We start from the raw sequence: 23090 nt of genomic DNA on the forward strand, positions 1-23090 counted from the left end.
TCAGAGAGCTGAAGCTGTCTGGTGGAGACACGGCCCACAGCCTGCTCTCCCAACCGTAAACCACTACTTCCGGATATTAAAAATGGGATGCGCCAAGCCGCTCGTTCCATAGATGGAGAAAAGCGAGGTCAAGTGACCTGTTCTAGGTCCCACAGCTTGTGCCAGATCGTGGGCAACCCGGCTCCTCGACACAACCACTTCCCTCGGCCCTCCTGTGGCCCAGAAGGCGGCCTCTACGATGCACAAGAGAACCCAAGGCGACAGAGAAGGGTCCGCTCACTTCGTTCTTAAGTCCAGCCCATCCACGGGAACCCGGGAATCACGTGGGAGGGCCCAGACCCCGACCCCTAACCGCGGCGACCGGAGCTAGGGGGCGTGGTCTCGCCTGCGCCTCTGCCGCCCGCCCCTGGTTCGGCCCCACTGCGCGCGCCCCTCGCCTGGTCCCACTGCGCGTGCGCGTCCCTGACCCGGCGGGGCCCCTTCTGCGCGCGCGCGCGCCGAGGCCGCAGGGGTCTAAGGCCGAGGTCCCGCGGCTGCAGCGCCCTCGCGGACAGTGACGAGTCTCGGGTTGGGCCGGGAAGGGTCGGTCGGGCCGGACCTGGCCTCGCGCCCTCCCCGTTCGCCGCCCCCGGCGTCGCTGGCGAAACCCGAGCGCGCGTCAGGCTCGGGGCCGCGTGACGCGCCCTTGTTAGGGTGGGCCCGGCGGGCGGAAGAGGATGCGTGGGGCCCCCACTTGGCCTGAGCTCGGCCCGCAGCACCGGGCGCCCTGCGCAGCCCCCGACGTTTCCCGGAGAAGCGGCCGGCTCTGACGGGCGAGATGAAGTAAGCTGCATCCCCCGCTTTCTCTCCGGCTCCTTTGGCCGCAGGAATTATTTACAGCCCGAGGGTGACCGCGTGCTCGCGCCCAGCCGAACCCGCAGGCCCGGGACGCCGGCCCCTCGTGGCTGTGAAATCCTTGGGCGTTCAATTGGGAAGAGTCACCCCAGCCACCACCCACCGGCATTCCCTTCTCTGCCTTCCTTCCGCGAAATAAATTATTGTTCGCTTCTGCCTCCGTATATCCCCTGACGCGGCAGTTGTGTTTGGTGGCGGGTGGGCAGGAGGCAGCCAGGCGCGGTCGAGGCTGGTCCGGAGGGGCCGGCGGCATCCCCTTTCCTAGGCTTTCTGCAGTTCAGTTCAGTGAGAGGAGGAACTTGCGGCTTCCCCACTCCCCCACCCCGGAATCTGCTTAATCTTTGGCATTAGCGCTCAGGTTTCGATCAGCGTTTCAAACACATCCATCCAGTGAATGGTTTTGCAGAAGTAAACCTATCTGGGTCTCTGAAAATCAGCTCACTCAAACTTGAATGTGTAGCTGGAAGTGAGAACTTCTGGAATAATCATAAGCCGAAATTGCTTGTCCCCCAACCCTCTGTCCCCTCCCCCCACCAGGCCCGTAGCTTGTGGAAGGTAGCCAATGAGGGAAACCTGGGTAGACTAGGTGTATTTTTTTTTCCATATATATATTTTTTATTTTTATAGATCTTTATTGGAGTATAATTGCTTCACAATACTGTGTTAGTTTCTGCAGTTTCTCCTGTACAACAAAGTGAATCAGCCATATGTATACGTATATCCCCATATCCCCTCCCTCTTGAGCCTCCCTCCCACCCTCCCTATCCCACCCCTCTAGGTCCTTGCAGAGCACAGAGCTGATCTCCCTGTCTATGCTGCTGCTTCCCACTAGCCATCTATTTTACATTTGTGTCAATGCCACTCTCACTTCACCCCAGCTTCCCCCCCCCCCACCCCGTGTCCTCAAGTCCACTCTCTATGTCTACGTCTTTATTCCTGCCCTACCACTAGGTTCATCAGTACCATTTTTTTCTTTTTTTAGATTCCATATATATGCGTTAACATACGGTATTTGTTTTTCCCTTTCTGACTTACTTCACTCTGTATGACAGACTCCAGGTCCATCCACCTCACTACAAATAACTCAATTTCGTTCCTTTTTATGGCTGGGTGATATTCCATTGTATATATGTGCCACATCTTCTTTATCCATTCATCTGTCAATGGACATTTAGGTTGCTTCCATGTCCTGGCTATTGTAAATAGAGCTGCAGTGAACATTGGGGTGCATGTGTCTTTTTTTTTTTTTTTTTTTTGCGGTACGCGGGCCTCTCACCGCTGCGGCCCCTCCCGCTGCGGAGCACAGGCTGCGGACGCGCAGGCCCAGTGGCCACGGCTCACGGGCCCAGCCGCTCCGCGGCACGCGGGATCCTCCCGGACCGGGGCACGAACCCGCAGCCCCTGCATCGGCAGGCGGACTCTCAACCACTGCGCCACCAGGGAAGCCCGCATGTGTCTTTTTGAATTATGGTTTTCTCAGGGTATATGCCCAGTAGTGGGATTGCTGGGTCATATGGTAGTTCTATTTTTAGTTTTTTAAGGAACCGCCATAATGTTCTCCATAGTGGCTGTATCAATTTACATTCCCACCAACAGTACAAGAGGGTTCCCTTTTCTCCACACCCTTTCCAGCATTTATTGTTTCTAGATTTTTTGATAATGGCCATTCTGACCGTTTTGAGGTGATACCTCATTGTGGTTTTGATTTGCATTTCTCTAATAATTAGTGACGTTGAGCATCTTTTCATGTGCCTCTTGACCATCTGTATGTCTTCTTTGGTGAAGTGTCTATTTAGGTCTCCGCACATTTTTTAATTGGACTGTTTGTTTTTTTGATATTGAGCTCCATGAGCTGTTTGTTTATTTTGGAGATTAATCCTTTGTCCGTTGTTTCATTTGCAAATATTTTCTCCCATTCTGAGGGTTGTCTTTTCGTCTTGTTTATGGTTTCCTTTGCTGTGCAATACCTTTTAAGTTTAATTAGGTCCCATTTGTTTATTTTTGTTTTTATTTTCATTACTCTAGGAGGCGGGCCAAAAAAGATCTTGCTGTGGTTTATGTCAAAGAGTGTTTTTCCTATGTTTTCCTATAAGAGTTTTTTTTTAAGTATATTTACTTATTTATTTTTGGCCGCATTGGGTCTTCGTTGCTGTGCATGGGCTTTCTCTAGTCATGGCGAGCGGGGGCTACTATTCGTTGCAGTGCGTGGGCTTGTCATTATGATGGCTTCTCTTGTTGCGGAGCACAGGCTCTAGGTGCGATGTCTTCAGTAGTTGTGGCACGCGGGCTCAGTAGTTGTGGCTCATGGGCTCTAGCATGCAGGCTCAGTAGTTGTGGCACAAGGGCTTAGTTGCTCCTCAGCATGTGGGATCTTCCCGGACCAGGGCTCGAACTGTGTCTCCTGCATTGGCAGGCAGGTTCTTAACCACTGTGCCACCAGGGAAGTCGTCTTCTAAGAGTTTTGTAGTGTCTGGTCTTACATTTAGGTCTTTAATCCATTTGGAGTTTATTTTTGTGTATGGTGTTAGGTAGTGTTCTAATTTCATTCTTTTACATGTAGCTGTCCAGTTTTCCCAGCACCACTTATTGAAGAGGCTGTCTTTTCTCCGTTGTATGTTCTTGCCTCTTTTGTTGTAAATTAGGTGACCATATGTGCGTGGGTCTATCTCTGGGCTTTCTATCTTGTACCATTGATCTATATTTCTGTTTTCGTGCCAGTACCATACTGTCTTGATTACTGTAGCTTTGTAGTATAGTTTGAAGTCGGGGCACCTGATTCCTCCCTCTCTGTTTTTCTTCCTCAAGATTGCTTTGGCTATTTGCGGACTTTTGTGTTTCCATATGAATTGTAAACTTTTTTGTTCTAATTCTGTGAAGAATGCCATTGGTAGTTTGATAGGGATTGCATTGAATCTGTAGATTGCTTGGGTAGTATAGTCATTTTCACAATATTGATTCTTCCAATCCAAGAATATGGTATATTTCTCCATCTGTTTATGTCATCTTTGATTTCTTTCATCAGTGTTTTATAGTTTTCTGAGTGCACATCTTTCGCCTTCTTAGATAGGTTTATTCCTAGGTATTTTATTCTTTCTGTTGTGATGGCAAATGGGATTGTTTCCTTAATTTCTCTTTCTGATTTTTCGTTGTTAGTGTATAGGAATGTCAGAGATTTCTGTGCATTAATTTTGTATCCTGCAACCTTACCAAATTCATTGATTAGTTCTAGTAGTTTTCTGGTGGCATCTTTAGGATTTTCTATGTATAGTATCATGTCATCTGCAAACAGTGACAGTTTTACTTCTTTTCCAGTTTCTATTCCTTTTATTTCTTTTTCTTCTCTGATTGCCATGGCTAGGACTTCCAAAACTATGTTGAATAAGAGTGGCAAGAGTGAAATCCTTGTCTTGTTCCTGATCATGTGGAAATGCTTTCAGTTTTTCACCATTGAGTATGATGTTTGCTGTGGGTTTGTCATATATGGCCTTTATTGTGTGGAGGTAGGTTCCCTTTATGCCTATTTTCTGGAGAGTTTTTATCATAAATGGGTGTTGAATTTTACCAAAAGCTTTTTCTGCATATATTGAGATGATCATTGATTTGTTAATGTGCTGTATCACATTGATTGATTTGTGTATATTGAAGAATCCTTGCATCCCTGGGATAAATGCCACTTGATCATGGTGTATGATCCTTTTAATATGTTGTTGGATTCTGTTTGCTAGTATTTTGTTCAGGATTTTTACATGTATGTTCATCAGTAATATTGGTGTATAATTTTCTTTTTTTGTGATATCTTCTTTTGGTTTTTGGTATCAGGGAGATGGTGGCTTCATAGAATGAATTAGGGAGTGTTCCTCCCTCTGCAATTTTTTGGAAGAGTTTGAGAAGGATGGGTGTTAGCTCTTCTCTAAATGGTTGGTAGAATTCGCCTGTGAAGCCATCTGGTCCTGGACTTTTGTTTCTTGGAAGATTTTTAGTTACAGTTTCAATTTCATTACTACTGATAGGTCTGTTTATATTTTCTAATTCTTCCTGGTTCAGTATTGGAAAATTGTCCCTTTCCAAGAATTTGTCCATTTCTTCGTGGTTGTGCATTTTATTGGCATATACTTGTTTGTAGTAGTCCCTTATAATCCTTTGTATTTCTGCAGTGTCAGTTGTGATTTCTCCTTTTTCATTTCTAATTTTATTGATTTGCGTCCTCTTCCTCTTTTTCTTGATGAGGCTGGCTAAGGGTTTATCAATTTTTGTTTGTCTTCTCAGAGAACCAGCTTTTAGTTTTATGATCTTTGCTATTGTTTTCTTCGTTTCTATTTCATTTGTTTCTGCTCTGATCTTTATGATTTCTTTCCTTCTACTAACTTTGGGTTTTCTTTGTTCTTCTTTCTCTAGTTGCTTTAGGTGTAGGGTTGGATTGTTTATTTGAGATTTTTCTTGTTTCTTGAGGTGAGATTGAATTGCTATAAACTTCTCTCTTAGAATTGTTTTTGCTGTGTCCCATAAGTTTTGGGTTTTCGTGTTTTTGTTGTCATTTGTTTCTATGTATTTTTTTATTTCTTCTTCAATTTCTTCAGTGATCTCTTGGTTATTTAGTAGTGCACTGTTTAGCCTCCATGTATTTATGTTTTTTTCAGTTTTTTTTTCTGTAATTGGTTTCCAATCTCATAGCGTTGTGGTGAAAAAAGATGCTTGATACGATTTCAATTTTCTTAAATTTTCCGAGGCTTGATTTGTGACCTAAGATGTGATCTATCCTGAAGAATGTTCCATGTGCACTTGAGAAGAAAGTGTATTTTGCCACTTTTGGATGGAATGTTCTATAAATATCAATTAAATCTGTCTGGTGTATTGTGTCATTTAAAGCTTGTGTTTCCTTATTTATTTTTTGTTTGGATGATCTGTCCATTTGTGTAAGTGGGGTGTTAAAGTCCCCTACTGTTACTGTGTTATTGTCGATTTCTCCTTTCATGGTTGTTAGCATTTGCCTTATGTATTGAGGTGCTCCTATGTTGGGTGCCTAAACATTTGTAATTGTTAATATCTTCTTTTTGGATTGATCCCTTGATCATTATGTAGTGTCCTTCCTTATCTATTGTAAGTGTTTTAAAGTCTATTTAATCTGATACAAGTATTGCTACTCCAGCTTTTTTCTGATTTCCATTTGCATGGAATATCTCCCCCCCCTCCCCCTTCACTTTCAGTCTGTATGTTTCCCTAGGTCTGAAGTTGGTCTCTTGTAGACAGCATATATATGGGTATTGTTTTTGTATCTATTCAGCCAGTCTGTATCTTTTGGTTGGGGCATTTAATCCATTTACATTCAAGGTTATTATTGATATGTATGTTCCTATTACCATTTTCTTAATTGTTTTTGGATTGTTTTTGTGGGTCTTTTTCTTCTCTTGTGCTTCCCGCCTAGAGAAGTTCCTTTAGCATTTGTTGTAAAGCTGGTTTGGTGGTGCTGAATTCTCTGAGCTTTTGCTTATATGAAAAGCTTTTGATTCCTCCGTTGAATCTGAATGAGATCCTTGCTGGGTAGAGTAATCTTGGTTTTAGGTTTTTCTCTTTCATCACTTTAAGTATATCCTGCCACTCCCTTCTGGCCTGCAGAGTTTCCACTGAAAAATCAGCCGATAACCTTATGGGATTCCTTTGTATGTTATTTTGTGTTTTTCCCTTGCTGCTTTTAATATTTTTTCTTTGACGTTAATTTTCGTTAGTTTGATTAATGTGTCTTGGTGTGTTTCTCCTAGGGATTATCCTGTATGGGACTCTCTGTGCTTCCTGGACTTGGATGACTATTTCCTTTCCCATGTTAGGGAACTTTTCCATTATAATCTCTTCAAATATTTTCTCAGACCCTTTCTTTTTCTCTTCTTCTTCTGGGACCCCTGTAATTCGAATGTTGGTGTGTTTAGTGTTGTCCCAGAGGTCTCTGAGATTGTCTTCAATTCTTTTCATTCTTTTTTCTTTATTCTGCTCCTCAGCAGTTATTTCTGCCATTTTGTCTTCCAGCTCACTTGTTCGTTCTTCTCCCGCTGTTATTCTGTTATGGATTCCTTCTAGGGTATTTTTCATTTCAGTTATTGTGTTGTTCATCTCTGTTTGTTTGTTCTTTAGTTCTTCTAGGTCTTTGTTAAACATTTCTTGTATTTTCTCAATCTGTGCCTCCATTCTGTTTCTGAGATTCTGGATCATCTTTACTATCATTACTCTGAATTCTTTTTCAGGTAGATTGCCTATTTCCTTTTCATTTATTTGATCTTGTAGGATTTTACCTTGCTCCTTCATCTGGGACATATTTTTTTGCCATCTCATTTCTTTTTTTTTATGAGTTGGATTGTGTTGTGTTCCTGTCGTACTGGTTGTTTGGCCTGAGGCTTCCAACACTGGAGCCTGTAGGCTGTTGTGTAGAGCTGGTCTTTGTGCTGAGATGAGGACCTCCGGGAGACCTCACTCTTATGAATATTCCCTGGGGTCTGAGGTTCTCTGTTTGTCCAGTGGTTCATATTTGGAGCTCCCATTTCAGGAGCTTTGGCCCAACACCCGGCTCGTGAACCAAGGTCCGGCACTCTGTGTCGGGTGGCAAAAAGAAAAAAAAAAGAGAGAACAATAACAAAGTAAAAAAAATTAGACTAGGAAATGAACAGACATGTTAGAAAGAATATAAAAATAAAAATATAGATGAAACAACAACCGGAAGGTAAAACAGAACCGCAGTAGTAAAAAAGAGGAGGAAAAAAAAAAAAGGTGGAAAAGACCTTGGCTGTGGAGGGCAGGGCCTAAGCAGGGGCGGGGTTTGGGTGGTGGGCGGGGCCTATGCTTAGGCCCACAAGGCTGGAAAAGGCCCCGGGAGGTGTGGGGGGTGGGGCTTAGGCTCAGTGGAACAGAAGGGACCCAGGCGTGCCTCCCGCCTCTAGTCTCAGGGGGCGGGGGAACCCCACCTGGGAGCCCAGAATGCTTCCCAGGGTCGAGTGGGTGGAGCCAACACCCTCTGCTCCTCTCCCTCTCCCGCTCCTCTGGTCATGGAGGGCCCCTTCCGCCTGCCTTTCCTGTTCTCCCCCACCCCCACCCCCGCCCCGGCCTCCCTCCTACGCCCCCAGGACAAACGGGGCCCTGAGGGGGCCTCTGAGGGCGGGCGTAGGACCCAGCCCAATAACTGGGCGGGCTTCCCCAGCCGACTGGGCAGAGGAAATGCTGGGCGTACTCCCCCCCCCCCCCCGATCCGAGCCCCCAAGGGTCCCTCCAGGCGTGGGGACCCCTCCCCCCTCTCAGCCACCCCCCCCAGGGGTGCCCTCCAGCCTCCAATTCTCCTCCCCGCTCAGTCCCCCCACGTCCTACCGGTTCGTTTGGGGGTTCCTCCTGTCTCCTTGGGCGTCGAGGTCCCCCACCAGCATCCAGCAGGCTGGGTGTATTTTAAGTTATGTTGTGCATTTTCTACAGTGATCAGCTTATGAGGCTAATCTTCTGGCGAGTTTTAGGGGCCCCTGAGATAAAAAGGCTCAGTGCTTGGCACGCACAGAGCTCATTTTTAGTATTTCGTGTACATGTTTCTTTGAGGTACATAACTGCTCAGCAAATAACCACTGCAGGCAAACATTCAAAGTTATTTTTATCCAAAGACTAGAATTTACTAAGTGACTCTTATTGTCAGATGGTTTTAGGCTGTTTAAAAGGGAAACAGTCAAATCTGTGGGCACAGGGAAACCAGGAGGCACCTTTGGTCATCTGTGGCCCACCCACTTCTCACTTTATTGATGGAACGAGGCAGAATGTCACTGCTTCTTGCCAGATTCCACCATGGACTCTGCCAGGCCCTAACCCCCGGACAGAGCAGGATGTCTGGTTTTGCTTTTTGTTGCCCTGAGCTGGGAGCTGGGTGGCCCTCTGTCTAGGAGACCTCTTACCACCATTACCTCTCAAAGTATTTTCACCATCATGATACGGGGGGTTTTCCCCCAGACATTAAAATGAGGTGGACGATCCCCATTTTCCACCTGGAGAAAAGGCCCTGAGTAGTTAAGTGAAAGGCCCAGGGCTGCAGAGTTAGAGGTTTACTCTACTCCTGTATTCTTTGGGCCAGATTATAAACCCCTCATGGGCTGGGGTGGGGACTTTTTTTTAACCATCTCAGCATTATATCCCTTTGATTTTTCATCGGTATGACTGGAAGGGCACAAAGTTGTCGATGTGCTGTTCCTTGGCACTTTTTTCTGTTGTGGGAAGTTAACTGGTTCTGCAGCAGTTCCAGGAGACGAGCGGGAGAAGTCGCCTTACTCATGATGTTCTTGGTTTAATAGTGACAGAGGCTAACATTTCTCGGGTGCTTACGGCGTGCCGAGCACCGTGCCAAGTGCTTTATATGGACCGTCTCCTTTCGTGCTTCTCATCGACTTGTTTTCCCACTCTGTGGTCAAGGTTGGGAGAGGTTTAATAACTTGTGTAAGCTCACACGGCTACTAAGTAGCTAAGGAGTGCAGAAACGAGCCCTTCCCTGACAAAGGGCCTTCCAGGTTTAAAGAAAGCAGCTCAGGCTTAAATACACTGTTTTCGTGACGTTAGAACGAAGGTGAGCGAATCACTGTTGGAGTGGACATGGGAGGCCACGGCCATTCACAGCAGGGAAGCAGAGCTGCCGACCAGCTTGGGTCGCTTATGTGAGTGTTTAGACCACTGTCATTCCAGTCTTGGAGGGGAGCAGAATCAGTGTCCATACTAAAACAGTGGGGTTTTTTTTTGTGATTTACGTACTTATTTTTGGCTGCATTGGGTCTTCACTGCTGTGCGCGGGCTTTCTCTAGTTGCGGCGAGCGGGGGCTACTCTTCATTGCGGTGCGCAGGCTTCTCACTGCGGTGGCTTCTGTTGTTGCAGAGCATGGGCTCTAGGCGCACGGGCTTCAGTAGTTGTGGCGTGTGGGATTCAGTAGTTGTGGCTCAAGGGCTCTAGAGTGCAGGCTCTGTAGTTGTGGCGCACGGGCCTAGTTGCTCCGTGGCATGTGGGCTCTTCCCGGAGCATGCAGGGCTCGAACCCGTGTCCCCTGCATTGGCAGGCGGATTTTCAACCACTGCCCCACCAGGAACGCCCCTAAAACAGTGTTTTAAATTTGCTATTTGGGGTTGTAGTCACACGTTTTACAGGTAGGTGGGAAGTAAGTGCTGGAACCAGGCTGCCTGTATTCAAATCCTCTCACCTCTGAGCTGCCTGACCTTCAGTAAGTTATTTTATCTTTCTGCACCTTAGTTTTCTCTCTACTCATTCTAAAAATGGGGACAATAATAGTACCTGTCTCATAAGCTGTGGCAAGAATTAAATGGCATGGTGCCTGTGAAGCTCTTAGCCCAGTATTTGGCATTTAGTTAAATGCTCTATATTCTCTTTTATTGTTCATAGTATCATTTCAGGTAGTGAGCTGCTGCCATTGTGTGCTGTGTCACAGTGCGTGAAGTCACCATTAGAGATTTATTCCTTCATGCCATCATTCACACGCAGGTGCTCATACACAGGTGATGGTGGTCTTGGGCAATGGGAATTCTTTTGTTCATTCAGCACATATTTACAGTGTACCTTCTGTGTGCCAGGCCCTGTTTTGCCAGGCCCTGGAGGTGGGCAGTGAACAAAACACAAAAACCCTTGTCCTCATTGGCACTTATGTTTTTGAGGGGGGGGGGTGACAGACAATAAACAAAATAAATATACTTATCACATACAGATATGTACTGCGGGGAGAAATAAAGCAGGGGATGAGATGAGGGTTGGAGGTTTACGATTTTACTCAGAGTCGGCTGAGAAAGCCTCCCTGAGAAGGTGACATTTCAGCAAAGAATTGCAGTTAGTGAGGGCGTGGGCCACGTGGACACCTGCAGGGAAAAGTAGGTCAGGCAGCGGGAACAGCAAGTACAAAGGCCCTGAGGCAGGAGGATGGGTGGCTGGAGCCCAGAGAGGGGCAGATCAAAGAGGTAATAGATGGGGGGCCAGAATGTGTAGACCCCGCAGGCCACCGAACAGAAGAATGACACGATCTGACTGATGCTATAAACAGATCACTCTGCTGGGTTTGGGCGAAGATAGAAACGGGAGGCCAGTGAGCTGGTTCCTACAGTGGTCCAGACAGAGGTGTTGGAGGCTGGGACCAGAGTGCAGAGGTGGAAGGAGGTGAGAATGGTGGGAAGTAGTTGTATGCTAGATAAGTGTTGGTCGCAGAAACTATAGGACTTGCTGACAGATCGGATGACCCCAAGGTTTCTGGCCTGACACCTGGAAGGTTTGAGGTGCCATTTGCCAGGGATGGGGAAGATCTGCATTTGGAGCATTTGGGGGATAAGGCAGTTCAGCTTTGAACGTGGTTAAGTCTTGCGGGCACCCAGCTGTTGATGTCAGAGTAGTAGTTGATTGTACGAGAAGGGAGTTTAGGGGGAGAAAGTCCAGACTGGAAATAACCACTTGGTGTATGGGCATTTGTGTGCTGGTGAATGTTTAACAACCTCTGAAAGGGTGGCGGTTGGTGGTGGGGAGGCAGGTTGATGGCATTTGCCGACAGACACCTGCTGTGTAAATGTTCCCACGCTGGCCAGCCTCCAGCACACGTTACAGAGTATCTGTCTTCACCTTACGGACACAATAGGTTAAATAATGTCAAGAGCATAGATAATAGTAAAATGAAGTAAATCAATTAGGGAGTGTTGAGTTTTGAGTATTTAATACCTTTGTTTGTTTTGTTTTAAGAGTTTTATTTATTTATTTTTTTCTTTGGCTGTGCCACACTGGCTTGTGGGATCTTAGTTCCCTGACCAGGGATTGAACCCGGGCCCTTGGCAGTGAAAGCTTGGAGTCCTAACCACTGGACCACCAGAGAATTCCCCTAATCCCTTTGTTTTTAGTATAACTTCTTTGGTTATAAATTTGTGTAATTCGGTTTTCAATAATGGCTGTGTTTAACAACTGACTTGACAAATGCCTGAAGATTTAGCCGTGGCATCTTGTGTGCAGGTATGCAGTGGCTCCAGCACGCCATTTGGGCCACAGGGACCCAGGATTGATACCTAACGAGGTGATGGGAATAAGGATTCTCTGAGATTAGGGAGGAAAAAGCCTCAGAGCTGATCTTATGGATTCTGTCCCCTGTCCAGCCTCGAGGGGGACGCATGCAGGTCACAGTTCATCGTGAAGGGTCCGGCTGGCATCTGCTTGGGGATGTACGGAGGACCCAGAACGCAAAGGAGAGAGTGCAGGAAACACATTGGAGTTGGCGAGTGTAGAAGGGACGGGGACTTCCCCTTGTACTTTAGCTAAAAGTCACCTTCACTTTGAACTCTTGTTTTACTCCCATGCATTCTTCTAAACATTCCGAGCTCCTGAGCTGTGATTTGAAGGAAATCCCCCTTCCTCCTGCTGGGCAAACAGAAGGTAGAGGTCAAAGGTGTCCACGTGGCATTGGGAAAGGGATCAAAGCGGCAGCAGACACTGGCGTTCACCTCCCAGCTCCTTTCTCCTGCCGCTTGTCTGCTGGGACCAGAGGATCAGAGGTGCTTCGTCCTGTGGCTTCCCAGAAACGGCTCTGCCGCTGGAGCACCCGCTCAGGCCGGGGCTGTGCCGGGACTGGTCCTGGGTGCACCCCACATCTGCCTCTTTCACTTTGGGCAGAACAGACGGGAACCCCGCTTCTGGTCCATACCCTCGGGCTGGCCACGTCAGTGCTCACAGCTTTGGGGATGTTAGCAGAGCCGCACTTTACAAGGTGAGTCTCCCAGGTTGCCCGGTAGGAACCCCTCAGCCTGGAGCTGGGGGCAGCGAGAGGTGCCCTGGACTCTGGACGTGGGCCCGGTCAGTCCCGACTCTGGGATGAGCTTTGTCACCCCCAGAGGATGCCTCCGCGGCACCGCACTTGGTAGCGTAGTGTGTTTCTGGCAAGTATCTTGAATAATAATTGTTGTAAATGAAATCGCATCCTCCACACACTGAAGTTATAGCTTCGAAGAGTTTGGCCTTAACTTCTGGGTGACACTCAGTTATCAGCTCCATACCTCCTATTTCAGTCCTTTATTTCCCGGCCTAAGGCTGTAGGCGCTAAAATGCCCTTACAGAAAGGCTGTGGCCGTCTCCCTGATAATAGAGATGTTATCTCCTTTCCTTGGAAAACAGAGTTTAGGAGCAGGAAAGTGCTGTAGAGGTCCTTTAGCTCCATCTCTTCACAGATGGGGAAACTGAGGCCCACCAGGGTACATGCATGTTCAAGGTTACGTGGTGTTTAGATTCTTCTGGGGAAGGATCATCATGTGTTCCAATCCACAGTCTAATACACTGTCCTCCTGTCCTGGAGCGGCTCAAACTCTGCACTAATAGTTTTCTTATTTATTAATTAAAAATAGAAGCGATGCATAGCAGGATCAGCCGTTGGAATGCCACTTCCGTGTCTTTTCTAAGTTCACGTATGTAATCTTAGTAGGGGTTGTATTTCACAGCCCGTTCCTCTCAGAGCAGGCAAGGAGGCCGGAGGAAGTGCTTCAGAAAATCCTGCAAAAGCAGAGCCTTGCAGCCCAAGAGCAGTTTAGGCCACAGGTGGGTGTAGAGCCGTCTGGTTCCCTGTTACCTCCCCTCTGCTCCAGGGTGGGCACCCTGACCTCGACTTTGACGTAATTGGGCTTCTCTGAGCCTGTGTATTCTGTGTCGGGGCAGCAGGGAGGACACCTGCGCACCCGTCTTCCTCCTCTCCGGGTGTAAGGACCAGCAGATGCTGGGGTGTGTCCTGTGCTGCCTGCAGGGCGGGGCTCTGTAGACCCTGAGAGGAGGAAGTGGCAAGGCTTTCACCGTCTCAGCTCATCTGTGCAAGCCTCCATTGGTTTGGGGGTGTTAGCCCACTTGTCAGGTGAGGACTGCCTGGGTGACTTAATTGGGTTACACAGCTCAGAGGTGGCCTTGAGCCCATCCTCTTACCCAAAGGCCCCCTTCCTCCACTCGACTAAGGGAGCTGTTTAACATAGTGACTGGGGCCTCAGGCTCTGGGACTCAACAGCTGACTTCACCTACTGTTTCCTCATCCGTAAAATGGGCATCCTTGCAGAACTCCTTCCCAACAGTGTTTTTTTTATTTTTTTATTATTTTTTTTTGCGGTACGCGGGCCTCTCACTGCTGTGGCCTCTCCCGTTGCGGAGCACAGGCTCCGGACGTGCAGGCTCGGCGGCCATGGCTCACGGGCCCAGCTGCTCCGCGGCATGTGGGCTCTTCCGGGACCGGGGGCACGAACCCGTGTCCCCTGCATCGGCAGGCGGACTCTCAACCACTGCGCCACCAGGGATGCCCCCCAACAGTGTTTTGAGGGAAGGTTGAGATAGTGCATTTAGGTCGTCTGGCACACGCTGACTGCTTGGTAAATGTCAGGTGTTAGGCTCGAGGTCGTTAGCAACCAGGTTTTGCAGGGGGATGGGCAAGTCTCAGCCGTTGGAGGCTGCTTTGAAATACCCGTGCTTGCACCTGCCCTGGGCCTGCTGGATCAGAGGTTCATTGCCTTGGTGAAGGGAGTAGGAGGCAGGTTGAAAACCTTCCAGGTCGTCTGATGCTCCGCTGACAACAGCCCTGGCTCTGGGCTTCACCGCTCAGTGTCCCAGAGCCCTTCTCCTCGCAGTGGGCTCTGTGGACCAGCTTTCAGCACCTTGGGCCCCATCCCCGGATCCTTTGCATCAGAATCTGCATTTTAAAAAGCTCCGCAAGAGATTCATAAGCACATAGAAGTTTGAGAAACACTGTTAAGGTTAAAAAACATGGTGATAAGAAAACCAAACACACAGAGCCACACCCCCTGACTTGTTTAGGAAAAGGTGGTTCCCTGGTTGTTGTTTAGCAACCACAGAGTAAGCAACCATGTTGCAGTAACTGATATTTCTGATCTGTGTTTGTTTAAAGGAGTCCAGGGGGACGTAAGCAGGAGATAAGGGCGGCTAACCTGGGAACTGGGAGCCGGGACAGGGCTGGGCAGGGAAGACTGCAGCCGACTTCAGAGTCAGAACAGGGTTAAATAGAGGCCCGGGGGTCGGCTCAGGCCGAGTGGCCAAGCGTCACGGCTTTCTGCACTTTTCTGGGCTGGGGTAGACGTGCTGGCCCTCGGGGCTCCCTCGCCTGCCCATCCAGGCGCATCCAGACCTCTGGCTACCAGTATCCGGGCAGGAGCTCTGAGACGCGGCTGCCAGCTGGCCGCTCCTCCTTCTCCAGGCTGTTCTCTGGGCTTCAGATTTCTCGCTGCCTCTTTCCTGCACTGACCTTGCAGCTTTCCCTTCCCTCCAGACAGGGGCGGCTGCCAGGTGAGAAAGAAATGCTTGCAAGGCCAAGGACAGGACAGCAGGAGGAGAAAGCGGAATGGTTCTCCGGGCCGTCTGTGGATTTGGGCGTGAGCGCACATAAAGGGACAGCGGAAGAGGAAGCTGAGGGCTGCTCATGTGGTCCCTTGGTCCTTCAGTTAAAGTTCCAATGATGGGAATGTCTGGTGTCCTATAGAACTGGTGCAGACACTGTTGCTGGAACCTCATCTTGGTTTGGCCACTAACCAGGGCCATCTTGGAGATGGATCTCAAGAGAGATGGGGAAGGGGCAAAGGGCAAAGTGAGAGGAGGGGGTCGATGTCAGAGTCAGGGGCAGGTCTGGCCCCTTGATATAGGGGATGGTAAAGGGATGTGGGAAGGTCTGCAGGGCCTTTGCAGAAGCCCTCCTGTTTCTTTAAACCTCAGTGTCCCTATCTGTATAACTAGACTGTAGCCTCATTGTTGAGGATTTTGTTAATCCTTTATCGGTAGAATACTTGCTATATAATAAGTGCCGTATAATAATTATTACTGTTCCTTCGTCAGTCTTCCCACACCCCAGACTGGGCCCCGGTCCCCCCACCTATGTCTGAGAACCCGTGTTGCTTTCCTCCCGCTTCCTCTGCCTTTCCTTCAAAGCATTGGCCTTGGCAGGAAACTGGAGAATGGGAGAGCCATGGAGTAGGAGTCGAGCGTATCAAGCCCTACAGCCTTGGTCAGAGCAGAAGGCCAGAGAAATTAAACCCTCTGGTGCATTTGTGACAGGTCCAAGGCCTCTCGCCTTTCCTGCATGTCAGCTGCTTCAAATTTGAGGCTGAAACCTAGCCAAGAAGTTAGGCTAACCTTGGCGAGGCTGCGGTGTGTAATTGCTACCCGTCAGCCCTGGAGCCAGGGAGCCTGGTGCCTGCCCGGCTCCCCGCTTTCCCACCACGGGACCTTCACCTTCCTGAGCCTCAGCTTGTCTATCTGCAAAATGAGGGGGGGTGCTATGATAGTACCCCCTCCACTGGTTCTTTTCAGGGCTCTTGTCCGGATTCAGTGAGAGCCAATGCACAGAAGCGCTTAGCTCCGTGCTGGGCACCTGCTAGCATTCAGCGTTTGCTGCTATTAGCAATATTCCATAAGGATAGCTGCACTTATGTAGTGCATTATAGGAGATAGGCATTTTCCTAAACATGTTTTCAATGTTAACTCATTTTATCCTTTTAACAGCCCTATGATGTAGGTACCACTAATACCCCCATTTCCGATGAGGAAACTGAGGTACAGAGAGGTTAAATAATTTTTTTTGAAAATGTTTGTTTATTTATTTTATTTTGGCTGCACTGGGTTTTAGTTGCGGCACACGGGATCTTTCAGTTGTGGCATGCCTGCGGCATCTAGTTCCCTGACCGGGGATCACACCCAGGCCCCCTGCATTGGGAGCATGGAGTCTTACCCACTGGACCTCCAGGGAAGTCCCAGAGAGGTTAAATCATTGTTCAGAGTAAGGGTTGAGCTGGGATTCAAACTCAGCCAGTTGGTTCCAGAGTCCGTGTTTTTGATCACTGTGCTGTAGCAGTGATTAGTGATCATTTTGTGCTTGGAGCCCAGTTGACAAGGGAAGAGCAGAGGAAGAAGTGAGGGGGCAGTGATGTCTCCTCCCAAAGTTCCAGCCATCATGCAAGACCAAGGCCTGCTGCTCCGATGGTCCCGGCCACCCGTGCTTTGTGGACGAGACTGGCCTCCGTCATAGAGTGGGCAGCTCCAAGCGCACGGCTGCACTGGGACCTCCCTGGGGGCTGGTGCCACCTTGCCCTGCTCCTGCAGCAGAATGGCCCACCTCTAGCAAGTGGCGTCGTCCTTGCGTACGGGGCAGGCTCCTGACCCACTGAAGCAGAAAAGCCAAGCTGCTCAGGAGGGAGAGGGAAGCTGCGCGACTGTAACATTTTCCTGAGAACAAGGTGGCTGTTTCTTGCCAGGCAGGAAGCGTTTGATAACCTAGAAGTGTGTTTCCCTCCTGCATCGCAGCCGCCTGAGCCGTGTCTGATCCTTCCTTGTTCCTTGTCTGTCTTCCCCATGTGCCCCAGGCACGCAGGCGCTTGGAATATGCTCACGGCGGCTGTGTGCATGGCCCTGCTGGGCTGCCTGCAGGCCCAGGAGCTCCAGGGACACGTCTCCGTAATCCTGCTGGGAGCCACCGGGGACCTGGCCAGAAAGTACCTATGGCAGGGGCTGTTCCAGCTGTACCTGGAGGAGGCGGGGAAGGGCCACAGTTTTCGCTTCCACGGGACTGCTCTGACGAGCACCAAGCAGGGCCAGGAGGTCATAGCCAAGGTCCTGGAGTCCCTCTCCTGCCCCAGGGACACAGCTCCCGGTCGCTGCGCTGAACTCAAGGCTCAGTTCCAGCAGCTGAGCGAGTACCGCCGCCTGAAGACACCTGAGGACTATCTGGCCCTGAGCGAGGACATTGAGGCCCGGGTCCAGCACGAAGGCCTCCGGGAGGCCGGCAGGATTTTCTACTTCTCGGTGCCCCCCTTCGCCTACGCGGAGATTGCCCGCAGCATCAGCGGCAGCTGCCGCCCAGGCCCAGGTGCCTGGCTGCGCGTTGTCCTTGAGAAGCCCTTCGGCCACGACCACCGCTCAGCCCAGCAGCTGGCCGCAGAACTTGGGAGCTTTTTCCAAGAGGAGGAGATGTACCGGGTGGACCATTACCTGGGCAAGCAGGTGAGCCTGCAGCTAGGAGCCTGCTGGGGTGGAGGGAGCTGGTGCAGGTACACCCCGTCCACAGGGCCACACCGATGGCGGAATTGGTCCTGAAGGCGTCGTGAAATCTGGGCTCCCATGGTCATCTTGACTGTGGGCAGGAGGTAAGAGGCCGGAGGAAAGGCGGTGAGTGGCAAGGGCAGGACTGCTTGGCCCATGTCCACTTGTCCAGCCACCTGTTCTTTAGTGTATCCTGTCCTCTTTGTTTCCCAGCCAGGGTTCGGGCTCTGACGTCTCCGCGTTGCCCTGCGTTCTCTGCAGAGGGGGCCCTGAGACTCTGGGGTGTGGACCTGGCTTCCAGCTGGGCGTGCTGCGGGAATTAGAAGTAACCACCTTACTCCACACCCATCGGCTCTTTCTCAGTACCTTTTTCTTCCTGAGTTCTGTTTTGAACCAGAAGGCTGGTAACGAGATCTTAAAATGTAATAGGGACCCTAAGTCCATGCTTCTCATCCAGGCCCTGTGGTGGAGCGAGGGGCTGGCCTCCTGGGTGATGCTAGTCAGCTGGCCAGTTCTCTCTGAACATACCTTCAGGGCCCCTTCGGGACGCCTCTTCCCGGAAACCGCAGCAGAGAATACACGAGCACCTGTGTTCTCTGGTGCCGACCAGGACGTGGGCCCAGGGCCACGGGGGCGGGGGGGGGGGCGTGCATCACGTAGTCATCTGGGGCAGAGGCATCGCCTCCGTCCAGCCCTATTTGGAGTTGCAGTATTCCAAAGACAGGTCCTCAGGCCACTTGCCCATCCTGGTAGGTTTTTTCACTTGTTTATGGGAAAAATTAGAAAAACAAAACCAAAAACTGGATGGTATTCAATTTGAAGCTTTTCTTGCTCCATTTTTAGTGTTAAAATATCTCTTTTATTAAAAATTGATGATAATAGAAGATAGAGAATCCTTAAATATTTTCTTTCTTTGCAAACTAAAAAGCTGGTAACCCTGTATAGTGACTGAGAGGCTTCTGGAGTCCTTACTGGGCTGTGAAGCCCTGGCGTCCAGGGACCGCTGCTCCCGAGAGCGTCTCTTCTGAGCAGGGGGCAGAGAGGCTGGGGGCCCTTCCTTGGGTCAGGATTCCCTCTTTGTCCTGAGAGGAGCCACAGCACCACAGTCTCCTTCCCTGGCAGGTGGTGGCCCAGATCCTGCCTTTCCGAGACCAGAACCGCAAGGCCCTGGACGGCCTCTGGAACCGGCACCACGTGGAGCGGGTGGAGATCATCATGAAGGAGACCGTGGACGCAGAAGGTGCGTGAGTGGTCGCCGCCCTGCGTCTGCTGTGAGGCGTCGGCCCGCAGGACTGGAGGGTCTGCCAGGCCCCCGCGCCTTGGCCAGTGCTCAGAGGGGAGCTTTTGCCGGTGTGTGGTCTCCCTCCAGGGCCTGCCGTGTGCCCAGGTCTGGGTCATGCTATACCCCGGGGTGCCTGCAGGCAAAGCCCACATGGTCATCGCTGCCCTTAGGGAGCGTGCAGTCCTGTTAAGCAGCCTTGGCCCAGGTGCTGAAACACTGGCCGGCAGTGAACCCTGGGAGGTAAGCTGGCTTTCCTGTGAGTGTGGTGGAGACCGGCAGCTTGCACGAGGGCTCCCGGGCTCGTACGCAGTGCTTGTACCAGCGGCCCCCTCTGCCTTCTCCTCCCCCCTGCTCGCCTCCTGTCCCTCCTGTGCATTCGCTCTCAGCTCACTGGTCACTCGGTTGGGGAGCCCTCTGCTGACCGTCCCGACAAGGTCCGCTTCTGCCGCACACTCAGAGCGCACGTGCCTCCCTTCCCTGCCCCTCTGCGCTCTTGGCCTCGTCTCATCCCCGCCCCATCTGTCTTTCCCAGCTCCTCGCTGGTACCTGGCACACACCTGGGAAGTGCTGACCAAACACCACAGGAATGAGCGGTGTTGACCTGGGAGTAGGGACACCTGAGTGTCAGGCCTGTCTCTGCATCCGAGTGACCTCAGCACGCCCATTCCTGTCCCTCATCTGTGAGGCCAGTGGCTTGTGTCAACAACAGCAGCTGAGGCCCCTTTGAGCTCCAGCGTTCCGTGATTCCATCACGTCTTGTGAGCATTGACTGTGTGTGTTCAAAGCATCGGTTCTAACCCCAAATCATTAAAGCTAATTCTTACTGTTTGCTGATGCCCCCAGTAGCCATATGAGATGGGCACTGTTATTAGCTTCCACCTACAGACGAAGTTTGGTGACGAGCCCAAGGTCACGGCCGGAAGTGGTGGAGCCGGGTCCTGGTCCAGGCAGTCTGGCCCCGGCACCAGGCTCTGCACCACTGCAGTCAGCTCGTCCCCACCACTGTGTTCCGCAGCCTGGGCGGCAGTGCTGGAGGCCACCGTCCCCACCCCACAGTGTGTGCCTGGGTGGAGGGGAGGGCCCCTCGGGCCTGGATGGGGGACCAGGAGGTCAGTCTCTTTCTCTTTCCCTTGGTGACTCTCTTCAGCTTTCTCCCCTTTGTCTTTGAACGTGTGTTTAGTGCTATAGAAGCGCTCCGGGGGCTGCAGTGATAGAGAGGTGTGAAACCCAGCCGCAGTCCCCTGCTACCTCAGGGGTTCACTGGGGGAGGGAATATATCAGGACAGGCTCCACAGTGATGATGCAGGTGGTGCTTTGGGGCCGGGGCGCTGGGCTGGGGTGTCAGGCAGGAGGCAGCCCTCGAAGGGCTTTGCTGTCCTTTAGGGGAGCTGGGCTTCTCCATCTGGAACCCATATGAGAAAAGAGGTGCTCTCCCCACTGCCGTGAGCCTTCGTGGGTCTCGGGGATCCTTCCCAAGCCTCCCACGTTTCCCCTCCTGTCCTCAGCAAGGGCTCAGGCCGTGGGTTTCCTCCTTGTGCCTGTGTGTGTTGGGTGTCCTGGCAGGACTGAGGGCTGGGCTGTGCCCTGGCTTCATCTGCAGAGAGATGAGCTATAGATCCGGCACTGAGAGTGTGGGGCAGGACGGGAGGAGGCCTCTGTCACCCCAGCTGTGGGCCAGGGGCAGGGGCCAGCACCTCTCTGCCTGGGCTTGACACGGGGTCTTCTCTCCTAGCCCATTTCTGGCAGCTCCTTCCCGGGCCCACCCTGGGTTGGGGAAGAGCCATGATGTCTGGAGTTACCAGTTGGCGCTGTTGCCTCTTATTTCTTCCAACCCTGCCACCCCATCCTTCTTGCTATCTGATGTCATTTGCAGGATCCCTGCGGAGCCAGGGGCTAGGCAAACTGCAGGCCTGCTTATCCTTGCGAAGGTACCTTTGGATGTTGGAGAAAGGAAAACAGAAGGCAAAACAGAAAGGCAGGGAGAGGCCTGGGCAGGTCTGTTTGCCACGGCAGGCCTACGGCAGGGAGAGTCTCGGGTTTGAAGGCAATGTAACAGCTGAGGTCCAGGAAGGAGGGTGACGCCGCGCCTCTGCCTTCAGGGCTGCTGTGTGTGACCGAAGCTCAGGCCCTGTCGCCTTCGGGGTGTGGGCTCCGACAGTGGATCTCACGGCTGCTAACCCCAGAGCACGTGCTGCTCCACTTGGCCCAGAGGCAGAGAGAGACAGAGCAGGGCAGGCGGCGGGGACCCACCAGCCCTGAGGGGCTTGCAGCCAGAGGGGGATAGTTCAGCCCACTGTCCTTGTCAGAGGTGGCCAGCAGGACTGCAGCTGTCCTGGGTGCTGGGTCTCCCTGGTTGGCCCATTTATCTGCTGGTTGGATACACAGGCATTGGTAGTGATGGTGGGATGACTTCCTGCCTCTGTGCTCATCCCCGCAGGGTGGCGCTGTGGACCTGGGTCCTCGGTAACAGTGAGAACAGAGGGTCTCTTCTCCTCTGTGTCTGTGTCTGTCTCTTTCCCTCCCTGCCCCCCACCTTCTGTCTGCCTGTCTCTCTTTCCCCTGGGGCTCGGGGACCTGGAATGACAGGCTTCTCTGCGTCCCGAGGAGGCAGCCTGGTACAGCCCTGTGGCCCCAGCACGGATACTTGCTCTCCCCTCTGCGTCCTGTTTTGGAGCCCATCCCCCAGGGAGGCCCTACAGGAGCTGGGGACCCTGCAGCCGCCCCACCATGGCCAGTAGGCCCCGTCCCAGCACATCAGGGCCTCGGCTGTGCCTCCTCGTGGGGTTGGGGGCGGGAGGCTGCAGGAGGAGAGACTGCCCTCCCCGCCAGAGGTCACAGTGTCTTGATGTCATTTGATGAGCTCAGCAGGCCAGCTGCCGCAGCAGGACTGAGCATGGCCAGCAAGCGTCCAGGCAGGATTCCGAGCCGCGTGGTCTGGCCGTTAAGCAGAAGGACAGAGTGTGGCGGCACTCCCCCTCCCCCGTCCCCCTCGCTGACTCCTGCGCCAGGAGGCCCGGGATGGCCCAGCTCCTGGTGGCAGCCTAGACTGCGGCCTGAGTGCTCAAAGGGAGGGGCTGTGGGCGCTGGCACGGGGGCTTCTGAGCTGCACGGTGGTTTGGATGTCTCCCCGGCCCCCAGCCCCACCATCCAGGCCCCCGGCTCCCCGGCTCCGTGGCCGTGGGAGAGGGTTTTCCTCCTTTTCTGCCGTAGCCCCTGGCCCAGAGGAGTTTGCTGCAGTCAAGGCTGCTGCATAGGCAGGAGGCGGAGAGAGCAAAGGGGAGGCGGGAGGAGAAGTGGTCCTTCTGCAGCCCCAGCGCTCAGCCTCATCTGGGGTACCCCTCTGGGGAGTCCCCGTCCAGTGAGCCCCTGAGCGTCACAGAAACCCTGGGTACCTGCCGGGGTCTCCTGAAGCAGCACTCCGGGCCGTCCAAAGCGTGACCTTATCTGGGCCACTAGCCTGTGTGTGGAGGTGACCCCTGCCGGCCCTCATCGCGGCCACTGGGAAGGGCTCTGCTGAAAGGGGGGCTGGTCGCTCATGGACTGAGGTGCAGCTGTGCAGACCAGGCTGCCCTTTCTTCCGGGGGTGCTGGGATGTGGTCCCAGGTCGGTGGCCCCTCAGAACCCAAGCTCCTAACCACTGCGCCTGCAGCCCCTCTGTCCAGGCCGTCGGCAGTTGGCCTTCCTGCCAGGGTGTGCTCGGGCTGTCTCTCTGCTGCCCTAGATTCCCCTCTGGCTGGAAGGCTCTGTTTTTTTTGCAGGGGAAAGGAGGGAGACTTCTTGAGGACAGTGTAGCTGTCACTGCTTTGGGAGGGTCCCTGTTCTGACATTGGCATGATGCCCGTTGACCTCTGAGGGTTGGAATGATCATTCCGTACC

At 51.8% G+C, this 23090-nt stretch overlaps 1 protein-coding gene across 2 annotated transcripts in view; it reads left to right on the forward strand.

Annotated features, from left to right (window-relative positions):
- Nucleotides 1-501: 501 nt before the first annotated feature.
- The window catches only part of H6PD (hexose-6-phosphate dehydrogenase/glucose 1-dehydrogenase), a 40488-nt gene continuing 17899 nt past the window's right edge, over nt 502-23090 (forward strand). The window contains exons 1-3 of one of the 2 annotated variants that reach the window (XM_060013658.1): nt 502-822; nt 17257-17893; nt 19055-19172. In XM_060013658.1, coding sequence (XP_059869641.1) covers nt 818-822; nt 17257-17893; nt 19055-19172 — 760 coding nt within the window. In that variant the 5' untranslated portion in view covers nt 502-817. Of the gene's footprint in view, nt 823-10619; nt 12633-17256; nt 17894-19054; nt 19173-23090 lie in introns of those variants that run through there. The other variant, XM_060013654.1, reaches the window with a different exon arrangement.

This window comes from Delphinus delphis, chromosome 1 (assembly GCF_949987515.2).
Source record: "Delphinus delphis chromosome 1, mDelDel1.2, whole genome shotgun sequence".
NCBI classification, from domain to species: domain Eukaryota; kingdom Metazoa; phylum Chordata; class Mammalia; order Artiodactyla; family Delphinidae; genus Delphinus; species Delphinus delphis.